We start from the raw sequence: 12583 nt of genomic DNA, 5'->3' as shown, positions 1-12583 counted from the left end.
TATCGTATGGTAACAACAGAAGCTAAATACTATAAAAAGCAACAGCCAGGTTGTTATCTATAATAAGCGATTGTTATGTTTTACAAAGAGCAACATCAGCACCTGTTTCAGGTGAGATCCTAGAAATTAATACAAGAAAATCTTCCTCTAGATATTGCATTCAATATTGTATTGTGCACCAGAAAACATAAAACTGCAGAGCATTTTAAATCCAAAGGTATTTATTTTCCAAAAGAGTTTTGAAACAAAGGAACTTATTTGCAGTAGCCCTAGGCCTATTTGTGCACAGCAAACAAGCAACTAAATAAAACCAGAATAGACCCAAAAGATAGCATGGACTCAAAAGAAGGGATGAAACATGAAAACAAGACCACTCGCTAGGCCTAATTAAAATAGGTCATGCAAACAAATATGTTCAAATAGGTCAAAATAATGATTCAAATAGGTCAAAATAATGATTCAAATAATTGAAATAATGATTTAAATCTGTGACTGCAATCTATTGTCAACAATAACAGCATGGAGCATTCCTGGGCAGCAGTTCGAGTTGGTAGCTCTCCACAGAAAAGCATGTCCTCTTGTGGAATACCAATCCAATGATATCGCACAAAAAACTACTTGCACTTGAGAAACTTCTCAATTTTTCTGCTAATATTGCCACAGAAGCCTTAACTGAGCGCCTCAACTTGATGACGCTGTAAAGTTTGAGCAAGATAGGATATTATTTTCATTATCTGTCTGTTATGCCTATTTATACATTTTATATTTCTCGGTGCAACATCTCGATTCGCTCTTTGAAAGAAACTCCTTTTTAGTCAACGTACTAATGAAGATAAATTGACAACAAAACAATTAGGACTTCCTAGACGAAATGTATCCATTCAACAGGTTTCTACATAGGGGGGAAATCCTACATTCAAGAATTGGAACGAAAGAAAACCGTGGCTAGCAGGATGTGAAGTGTTTAATGCGGTCTGTATGTCTATATACCACTGTCACTTTTCATAGGTTTCACAGTGTGATTGTTCGCTTGTTGCACTAACACTGAGTTATTTTCTATGTGATGACTTATTTAGCTTTTGAAAGCCAAAAACTTAAGCACTTTGAGCTGCATTTTTTGTATGAAAGGTGCTATACAAATAAAGCTTTATTATTATTATTATTAAGATCAGTCTATAAATATTGTTGGTTATGACTTATATGTTGCCCCCTTCTTAATGTTGTTACTGGGCATATCATGTTTCCTGTTAAGCTATGTTACTACGTACAACATTTAAGACACGTGGATATGAAAAGTGAAATCATTATGTGGAGCCACATCATGTTTGCTTATGAAGGCTCCTGAATGCAACTTTCTTCCATAGCTTTCCACCTGTAACTAGCTACTCTATGTAGCTAGAGAGTAATCTTTCTGTTGTGTGCTGCCATCTAGTGGACAAAAAGGTATTGCTGTATGGTTAATCATCTTACAATTGCCTGGCTTAATGTACCTACGAAATGGGTCTCCTTAATCATTATCAAAAAACTTGCCCCCCCTGAGATTTTTTTCAGGAGCCGCCACTGGTCAGGATTGTGCCTTGTCCTGGTCTTGTGTTTTTAATTTGTGTCCCTTCCGTACTCTAATAAAACCACTGTGATACCATAACATAGGTAAGAATGCTCATTTTGTTCTTAGATATAAAGCTAGGCAAGGAGTGAGTGAGGAATAACTACAGGCAACCACTATATACAGACCCGAGAGCCAGACAACACCTTATACTGCATGAGACCTGGCAGGGATCCAACCCAAAGGCCCCTTAGACTAGGACATGGCATGATTCCAAGTCAGAGGATATTTAGAGTACAACGTAATGCAGGTGGCCAAAACCCAACCATGGGTTCTAGGGTTTCCAACTACCCTTTATGTACCATGTATGATGGCATTTCACATGGGTGCATCCAATCTTCTCCACTCCTTTTAAGCACACTGTTACTCCTCATCTTTCATCTGTTGTCTTACCCTTCCTTTAACCTTTTCATCTTACATCCAAGGTTACAGTACAGAGCTAAGCCTTGGCATTTGTTGGCTACAAAGACGTGTCTTACTTGAGCATTATTAAGCTCCGGTTGTAGTGATTGTCTTAAAGCAAATCCGGCTATTGTGTACTTTTCCTTGAATCCTCTTAACGATATCAATAATCTCTTTTAAATCTCCCTGGGAGAGTATAAAACCACTGTCCTTACCGTTGCAGACAACAGGTCTACTCAACTGCACTGGACCTGCACTTCACAGTGACAAAGAAACTTGATCTCGTGACCACATTTTTTGTGTTTTGAGATCATCTTGAGAAGATGAACGGCACAGAGGGCAACAACTTCTACATCCCCATGTCCAACAGGACAGGGCTGGTGAGGAGTCCTTTTGAATATACGCAGTACTACCTGGCTGAACCATGGCAGTTCAAGTTGCTTGCTTTTTACATGTTTATGCTGATCTGTCTGGGAGGCCCGATCAATGGGGCGACACTGTTGGTGACAGTGGTGCACAAAAAGCTTCGTCAGCCTCTAAACTTTATTTTGGTCAACCTGGCTGTTGCTGGTATGGTCATGGTCTGCTTTGGATTCACCATCACCATCACCTCAGCTCTTAATGGCTACTTCGTCTTTGGACCCATGGGTTGTGCTATTGAAGGTTTCATGGCTACTCTTGGAGGTAAGTGTTTATTAGTTTCAATAGACCACATCAATTTGTTAGCAGGCCTTTTCATGATATTGCAGCAATATTGTATATATTGTAGTGCTGTCAAACGATTAAAATATTTAATCGCGATTAATCACATTTTTGTCATAGTTAACTAAAAATGAATCGCGATTAATCGCAAATTAATGAATCGAAAATCTTTTCTAAATGTTCCTTCAATTATTTTTTTCCATCATTTTTATTTTATTTTAATGCTCTTATCATGGAAAAGTGGATTGGCTTGCTTTATGCAAAGTTTTATTTTAAACGTTAGCCTACTACACAGTTTGCGAGGCCAAAAAGAACGTTAATCTTAATAACACGTTAATAACGCGTTAAACTGACAGCACTAATATATTGTATAGGACACAATAATGATTTTAATAAGTGCTGTCAGTTTAACGCGTTATTAACGGCGTTAACGCAAACCAATTTTAACCCCGTCAATTTTTTTTATCGCGTGATTAACGCGTTGTACGAAATGTTTAGATTAACGTTCTTTTTGCCCTCCCAAACTGTGTAGTAGGCTAACGTTATGTTTGAGTGAATGGTGAGCGCGATGCGGCGAAATGGATGCTAAAAAGCTTCTGAATAGAAAGTTTACCTTTTAAAGTTGTGTTGTGAAAAAGAAGTGAGCTTCACTGTTGTCTGAAAATGTTACCGTTAAAATACGGTTAATTGTTTTTGAAATAAGAGGCCTGACTTCTATGTTCACAGCAAATTTGAAAAAAAGAACATTTTAAGCCATGGTTTAACTGCACTATAGGCTGAGTCCTTGTTTATCTGAAAAGTGCACTTTATAATTTTATTTTGTACCGCCCTGTTTGGCAATGTTGTTTTTCAATAAAATAAAACATTGCATGAAGCAAGCCAATCCACTTTTCTATGTTGATAAGAGCATTAAAATAAAATAAAAATTATGGAAAAAAATGATTGAAGGGACATTTAGAATAGATAAAAATGTGCGATTAATCGCAATTCATAATGAGTTAACTATGACAAAAATGCGATTAATCGCGATTAAATATTTGAATCGGTTGACAGCACTAATTTTAATTGTTTGTTTCCTGCCCATATTCAGGTCAAGTTGCCCTATGGTCACTGGTTGTGCTGGCTGTTGAGAGATACATTGTTGTCTGCAAGCCCATGGGCAGCTTTAAGTTTGGTACTACCCATGCTGGAGCTGGAGTGGCATTCACATGGATCATGGCTATGGCATGTGCCGCACCACCTCTCGTTGGCTGGTCAAGGTATGTCTGGTGTCTATCATTATGAACTGAGGACCTGTTTTCTATTATACTGAAAAAATTGCAAGGATAGGGATGATTACAGGGTTTGGGTTCTCCTAATGCTGGATCTTAATTCATACCACTATTCACAATCCAGGTACATCCCTGAGGGAATGCAGTGTTCCTGTGGACCTGACTACTACACCCTGAGCCCTGGATACAATAACGAGTCATATGTGATCTACATGTTCAGCTGTCATTTCTGTGTTCCTGTCTTTATTATCTTTTTCACCTATGGAAGCCTTGTCCTAACAGTCAAAGCGGTAAGAATCTGCTACTTTTGTAAGGAAATGAAAGCTGCAGGTTTTAAACATTCTGAACCTATAAGCATGGTTTTAAGAGGCACCAGTACAATAGTTTACTGATACACGTGATTCATATGTAGGCCTACTTTGTTTCAAAGTTCAGCTGCACTTTTTTTTCCAACATTTAGTGGTTGTCTACAATGTCCCATTCATTGAACAGAACGCTGATTAACAGTATTTATCCTAGTTCCCAAATCTGCGCTAGGTATAACTTGTAATCATATAGTATGTTTAAAGATTCATTTTAAGACATATCAATACTACTTATGATAAAGTACAGACAAATAACTTTAGTTTGAAAAGGTGAAATGCCATCATTATTATGAGTCAATCAGTAGTATTAAATTATCTGGATCTTAATCTTACCAACAGGCTGCAGCACAACAGGCGGACTCAGCCTCCACCCAGAAGGCAGAGAAGGAAGTGACACGTATGTGCGTCCTGATGGTTTGTGGCTTCCTGATTGCTTGGACCCCCTATGCCAGTTTAGCTGGCTGGATTTTCCTCAACAAAGGAGCTGCTTTCAGTGCCCAGTCCATGGCGATTCCTGCCTTTTTCGCAAAATCCTCAGCCTTGTTCAACCCCATCATCTATGTGTTGCTTAACAAACAGGTGCGTTTTTCGCCAGCTATCATTTAAATGAAATTCCAGCTTTATGTTTTTCAAAAATATAATTTTGTTCAAGCACTTTAAAATCCTTTTCTCTGTGTTGTAGTTTCGTGGGTGCATGATGCAGACAATCTTGGGCAAGGTCCCCGAGGACGAGACATCAGTGTCCGCAAGCAAGACAGAAGTGTCTTCAGTGGGTCCTGCATAAGCATCATACTTGCACCAATTTACCTGTCAAGAAGCTACAGCTGCCGATGGTACAAACTCAATGTTGGTTGCTCTCCAAATGTTATGTGGTGTTTCTGGATGAAAATAATAATAATGGAACAAATAACTCAGATTTGGTTGGAAATATATTTGGGACCAAAGTCTGCCAATGTCCATTAGACCTCAATGTAATTTGTCGTTCGACTTGCACCAGTAAGTACAGTCCAAACTTCCTTGTGCATCTGATTTTTTTTCAGCAGAAATGCAACCAGGGCTTTTCGAAATATCCATCATGTCTACATGTAAATACATTTACTTTGTACAAAGGCATTAAACTTGCAGTATTGCACTGCAATAAACTGCAGAATGTAACATGGTATATGAACTGGTACAACTGACAAATACTTTGTGATGCTGGCGTTGGTATTTGACATTTTAACACCTTTGAATGATTCTGAGGTTTTGTTTTTATGTTGCTTAACTGCTAACACATATTTTGTTAGTGTGACTATTTTATTTTTTGTGCATGTACAGTATTTTATAAAGCAAAGAAAAAGCAAAAAACAAAAACAACTTTTAGTGAAATAAATTTCTGCATCAAATGAGGCGTCTTACCAGTGTCATTAATCTGATAAGGAAAGGACCTTACATCTGTGCAAACAGAAATGCCCCAGCAAAGTAATCTACATGAATGACTAGCTTTTCTCAGGTTGCTAGCATTGAGAGTCAAGTTACATCAACAAATCCACACATACTAGGCCAGCAATACGAGCAGAGAAGGACTTGGTCAATGATGTTTTAAAAGATGGATTACAACTTTTTTGGCTATAATCTCAATTGAGTGGATTCATGCAGGCAACTGATTATTTTATAATAAGTTCAAATCAAATGCACATTATTCATTTTATAATTTTTAAAGTAGTTAAAACTACTTTTTCTAAGCAGCTTTAGTAAACCAAACCATGTTTCTCTTTAGTGTAGCTTTGCTGTAGTTCAGCAACTTCTAGTATGAAATAATTGGTAGCTTGCAAAACTATTCTCTCAAACTAGCTTCCCCAACACTGTTAGCTCCATACATACAACCATGCAGATAAGGACACACTACACACAGCACCAGCAGCAAAACAAAACACTGATGTATACAAATTATGCTTTAGGCCTTGTAGAACCTGATAATGTAATAATTTCCCGATAATGTAATAACTCCCGATAATGTAATACAAATTCCTTCATAAGTCCCTAAAGCATGTAATAAAACCTGATAATGTAATAATACCCCGATAATGTAATAAAGTGCAGGATAGCCTCAATTTTGCAGAACCTGATAATGTAATAATTACCTGATATTGTAATAACTTTGGTTGGTGCTGTAGCATCAGGTCTCCAGTTTCAGAGGTCCAAACAGTGAAGCTGTCCAGAGACCTGCTGCTTCACTATAAGCAGATACAGTATATATTTTATATGATTGCGAATGCACAATTTTTACAATGGTGAAAGGGATATTCAGTGGTAATCAACTAATAGAGAAAAAATAAGAACATTTTGGTATGTTATAGACCGGCAGCTAACGGGCACATAGAACATTGAGTTTCTAAGTCCTCATTGATCATCAATAGCTGACATTTCGCTATTTGATTTATATCAAATTCTCTTTTGATTTTGTGTGGCAATATGAGCAAAACAATAGTGGGTGGTTGTCTACACAGCATTACTACTTGGTCTGAATAACTGGTGTCCCAACATTTCAGCACTGACCAAAGTTTTTACAATATCAGGAATTTATTACATTATCAGGTTCTGCAAAATTGAGGCTAACCTGATAATGTAATAACTTCCAATTAATGTAACATTTTATTACATTATTGGTAAGGCGATTGTTACATTATTGGGAAATGCACTTCATTACATTATTGGGATATTATTACATTATCAGGTTTTATTACATCTTTTAGGGACTTATGAGGGATTTTTTATTACATTATCAGGGTTATTACGTTATCAGGAAATTATTACATTATCAGGTTCTACAGGCCTACTTATAGGACTACTTGTTGCACAGTAGTTACATATTTGATTAGGGCTCTAAACTAAAGGGTTTCCCTGATAAAACTAAAAATCATGGAAAAAACACATGAAATCCCTCCTCATTAGCTGAAGTCGAATTGTTGAGTGGAATATCCTGAGCCACTTTTGCATATATTTGATAACAATGAAATTAAGAAAGATTTTAAGCTAAAACTTAAAACTGTCAGAAATGGGAGAAATTGATGCAAACTCTCAAGGCATGTTTACTTAGATAAATCTAAGTTCAACGATGGGCAAACAAGGCAAAGATCATAGCAATGGAGTACACAGTACGTCTTGCTGATCACAAACAATTACACACAAAGACAAAGGAAAAGTCGTGGGGTGTCGTCATCCTTTGCCGAACTGAATTGTGGCTCCGTTCAGTCCGGCAAAAGGATGACGTCACCCCATTCAAAGTGAATGGGGATCCGTTAACTCTGACGCATCAACGCATTCCAACGCATAGGTGTGACCGGTGTGTCACACAGGAACTCAATTAATACATTGGCTACAGGTAAGAACTAAACTCAATCAACACATTGGCTACAGGTGAGAACCAACATGGAGGGAAAACTAAGGTGTGAGGGAAATACTAAACACAGGAGAGGATGACCGGACTGGAGTAGCATATGGAGCAAGAGCAGGAACTCAGACTGGAGTTGGAGCAGGAACAGAGGAGCGTGCAGCAAAAGGCTGTGACAGAAACACACCTGTTACTATACCTGAGCACCTATCTTTGCGATAGACGTTACTGCTGCAACAGCGCCGGTTCAACGGTTGTGTCATTCTTTTTCATTACCTATTACTCTTCGTTCATCTCTACTAGTCATTCATATCATCTCCATTTTTTGTTGAGCTGTAAACGTATGGTAACAACAGAAGCTAAATACACTATCAAGAGCAAGATTGTCATTTATAATATATTTAAAACCTTATATTTGGAAGGCAGATTATTCGAAAACCAGCCAGTCATATGTTGTGATGTTAAAGTTAATAACTGTGATATATGAGTGCTTTTAAGCTGTAAAAAAAAGCATGTCATAGCTGCCAGGTAAAATGTGCTTTCAGGGTCAAACAGACCCCAATCCTTGCAAATGGAATTATCTTTGTCGAAATCTGTGAAATGGGGATGGTGACCTAAACTCTACTGGTCATTTATTTATCCTGAAAAATTAAATAAAAGAACAAAAAAAGGCATTATGAAAGTGTTTAAAGTATAATGAAAATGCAAATAACTGACAAATAAAGTAAAAAGATATGAAAGGCAAATTGACAGTGCAGCTACAACAGGGCCTTCTTGAATGAAAAAGATGGATTGGTTTGTTGTGGTTGGATATCTTTAACTCAAGAGCTAAATAGGACCATACTTTATTCTCAAGGATGTAATTAGTGTGCTTGCCCGAAGGGAAGCACAGTATTGTTACAGTCAAGTTTTCTTTATTAGTGTGCTTGCCCGAAGGGAAGCACAGTATTGTTATCGTCAAGTTTTCTTTATTAGTGTGCTTGCCCGAAGGGAAGCACAGTATTGTTATCGTCAAGTTTTCTTTATTTATTCTCCCCGTTTTTCTTGCAGCTAACTACTCCTCGCCCGTTTGAGATAGAGACGCCATTCAAACACCGAAATGTCCGGCTCGATCCGGTGCAAGCCGCTATGACTTTTCGTGGCGGTACTCCTTGCCACTCCTTTTTTATTCCTCTTTTTCATCACCTTTTTCTCTCATTGACTAACATGGTGGAAGGTTGAGCCATTGTGACGTCACCCACTAAGGCGAAGCTCTGTATTCTCCTGTAACGGCCGTTGACGGCCAGCGACGACCAGCATACAATCATGGATATAAACACTAGAAAAGCTGTTGCTGAACTTCATCTACATGAAGATCGTGAAGTAGGCCTACTAGTGATTTGAGTCCAAGCCCATATGTATTGTAGATGAGGTAATCCACTTGGTGCTAGCAAGCACATCAAAACTCCAGTCAAAACGATGGTCTGTCGACAACGCAGATTTCGCTAGGATGTTTATCCTACTTGTAACTTGTTGGTTGCTAGAAAGCTCTCTGAACATATGACCGGTCTTACTATACTGTTAGTACACAGAGTATTCCTATTTTATGGACTGCATGGCTTATGAACAAAGCTCATGTAAAGTGACATTTCTAGTAACGTAATCTTGGAATGTAGCCTGGCTCGCGTCGCTGTCATTCTTCCACACTGTCAGTGGACGAGCGTTGGCTCACTGTAGATTCACTTTGTTTGCGTTATTTCAGTGTAGTATTTATTTATATATTTAATTTTGCAATTAGGCTATATAGGCTGTCAAAAAGGTGTTGTATCGCTATGGCAGGGTTACATGAAGTAAATATGAATGTAATAGGCTACTTTGTGCTACTGAATAATGCAGCTGAGATAATAAAGTCTTTGGAAGATGTTTTGTGTCATGTCTATAGGTTTATGTCTGAAATGGTTACTAATAGTATTGTAGTGTACTCAGTTTTCGAAAACTAGACTGAAACTAAGAAGGATAACTATGACTAAAACTAATATGCATTTTTGTCTTAAGACTGAATCTAAAATAGCTGCCAAAATGAACACTGATAGGGGACCCCTTAATCTGCAATGCATGGTTGCTAGCTCTAATCAGATGTACTAACTAGGCTTATAAGAGAAGACTAACTTTTTATGCCAACGAACACACTAGACCCTTTCACAATAAACAAGCAAACATGAGAGAAAAACAGAGCAAGCACACTCTCGCAGTTCGTTCACGAAACGCATTCTAGTTTATTAGTGTGCTTGCCCGAAGGGAAGCACAGTATTGTTGTTGTCAAGTTTTCTTTATTAGTGTGCTTGCCCGAAGGGAAGCACAGGTCAAGTTTTCTTTATTAGTGTGCTTGCCCGAAGGGAAGCACAGTATTGTTATCGTCAAGTTTTCTTTATTTATTCCGTACGTTTTTCTTGCAGCTAACTACTCCTCGCCCGTTTGAGATAGAGACGCCATTCAAACACCGAAATGTCCGGCTCGATCCGGTGCAAGCTGCTATGACTTTTCGTGGCGATACTCTTTGCCACTCCTTTTTTATCCCTCTTTTTCATCCCCTTTTTCTCTCATTGACTAACATGGGGAAGGTTGAGCCATTGTGACGTCACCCACTAAGGCGAAGCTCTGTATTCTCCTGTAACGGCAGTTGACGGCCAGCGACGACCAGCATACAATCATGGATATAAACACTAGAAATGCTGTTGCTGAACTTCATCTACACACCTGATTTAATTCTTTAAGCCTTATTGGACATATTTTTATCTTAAAAGCTATATATATATTTGTATTTAACTATTTTGAGAAATGATAACGTTATTACGTGATGTGCCTTCGCTGCAGAACAGGATGGTATAAGAGAAAGAGAGCGGAGATTCTCCTAACTAGCTGGCTAATGTAGCCATCCCATTTAAGCTATTCATATTACCGCTAAGCTATTTGTGACATTGGTAATTATACAGTATAATTTGTTACATTTCACTCTCAATTTTTCCCGCTACAAACTGCTTAGTATTCCACTTTGTAGCCTTCTCTAATCACTCGATTACCTCAGCCAGCCAGATTGGCAAAATGACAGCACCGAGAGGTCCACGTATGTTTACCCTGGAGAGAGCAGTAGTGCTTTGCCAAATTGAGCCAGAGATTTTCGAGTCGAATGACAACGAAACTAATGTAAGTTGTAAAATGAATGTTGATGGATAACAACCTAAATCTGAGCCATAGTTGCCAACTCTGGCATCTACAACATTTCTGATTAGCTAATAGCCTACACATAGCCTCTTACTCTATAAAACATTAAAGCAAATATGGCGATTATTATTTACCTTATCTGCTGGTAACCATAGAAGATCGTGAAGTAGGCCTACTAGTGATTTGAGTCCAAGCCCATATGTATTGTAGATGAGGTAATCCACTTGGTGCTAACAAGCACATCAAAACTCCAGTCAAAACGATGGTCTGTCGACAACGCAGATTTCGCTAATATGTTTATCCTACTTGTAACTTGTTGGTTGCTAGAAAGCTCTCTGAACATATGACCGGTCTTACTATACTGTTAGTACACAGAGTAGGCTATTCCTATTTTATGGACTGCATGGCTTATGAACAAAGCTCATGTAAAGTGACATTTCTAGTAACGTAATTTTGGAATGTGGCCTGGCTCACGTCGCTGTCATTCTTCCACACTGTCAGTGGACGAGCGTTGGCTCACTGTAGATTCACTTTGTTTGCGTTATTTCAGTGTAGTATTTATTTATATATTTAATTTTGCAATTAGGCTATATAGGCTGTCAAAAAGGTGTTGTATCGCTATGGCAGGGTTACATGAAGTAAATATGAATGTAATAGACTACTTTGTGCTACTGAATAATGCAGCTGAGATAATAAAGTCTTTGGAAGATGTTTTGTGTCATGTCTATAGGTTTATGTCTGTAAATGTGAAATGGTTAGTGGTAGGCCTACATCTCATGGCATTTCAATATATTTCTAGTTTAGTGAGCTACACTTTAGATATTTTCTGAGAGTCTTCGAGTTTAGCTGCCCCCTCCTTATATGGATAAAACATATAACAAGCCAGACATCACTGTTGAGAGAGAACTGCATTAAGTCTAACATATAGGCCTATCTTACAATAAACTTGAAGTAAAGCTGGCTATGTAACCGCATTCATTCCAATATTGTTGCAGAGATGTTTCCTTTTACCAAGATAACAATTTCAACAATTCACTTAGCTCAGTAAGTCAGTATAACGAAACTCTGGAACTATTAGGCTATGACCAAATGTAACACACTAGACCCTTTCACAATAAACAAGCAAACAAACAAACAAAAACAGAACAACAAAGATACCCTCATATGTCTAAACGTCAGTGGAGCCAAAATATAATGGTTGAGCTTGGTTGCTTGCTAAAATATATTGGAAGAAGGCCCCACTACACTGATTGAGTAGATGTAAATACATGTTAATTCATTGGCACTTGTTCTCTCTGTCACAGAGCAAGCACACTCTCGCAGTTCGTTCACGAAACGCATTCTAGTTTATTAGTGTGCTTGCCCGAAGGGAAGCACAGTATTGTTGTTGTCAAGTTTTCTTTATTAGTGTGCTTGCCCGAAGGGAAGCACAGTATTGTTATCGTCAAGTTTTCTTCGTTTTTTACTATTTTTTTTATTCTAGTAGTTTTTCTTGCAGCTAACTACTCCTCGCCCGATTGAGATAGAGACGCCGTTCAAACACCAAAACGTCCGGCCCGATCCGGTGCAAGCTGCTATGACTTTTCGTGGCGGTACTCCTTGCCACTCCTTTTTTATTCCTCTTTTTCCATCACCTTTTTTCTCCATAGACTTGCATGGCAGA

At 38.1% G+C, this 12583-nt stretch overlaps 1 protein-coding gene across 1 annotated transcript; it reads left to right on the top strand.

Moving 5' to 3' along the window:
• Positions 1-2331: 2331 nt before the first annotated feature.
• On the top strand, positions 2332-5130 carry LOC308371311 (green-sensitive opsin-2-like; the record flags this gene model as incomplete). The annotated part of the gene is made up of 5 exons (XM_080846162.1): positions 2332-2692; positions 3801-3969; positions 4106-4271; positions 4686-4925; positions 5029-5130. 5 exons carry the CDS (start codon positions 2332-2334, stop codon positions 5128-5130), a joined length of 1038 nt encoding a protein of 345 aa, XP_080702288.1.
• Positions 5131-12583: the final 7453 nt, after the last annotated feature.

Source organism: Sprattus sprattus, assembly GCF_963457725.1.
Source record: "Sprattus sprattus genome assembly, chromosome: 10".
Classification (NCBI taxonomy): domain Eukaryota; kingdom Metazoa; phylum Chordata; class Actinopteri; order Clupeiformes; family Clupeidae; genus Sprattus; species Sprattus sprattus.
Note: the sequence above shows the minus strand (reverse complement) of the source record. Positions and strands in the feature narration are given on the sequence as shown.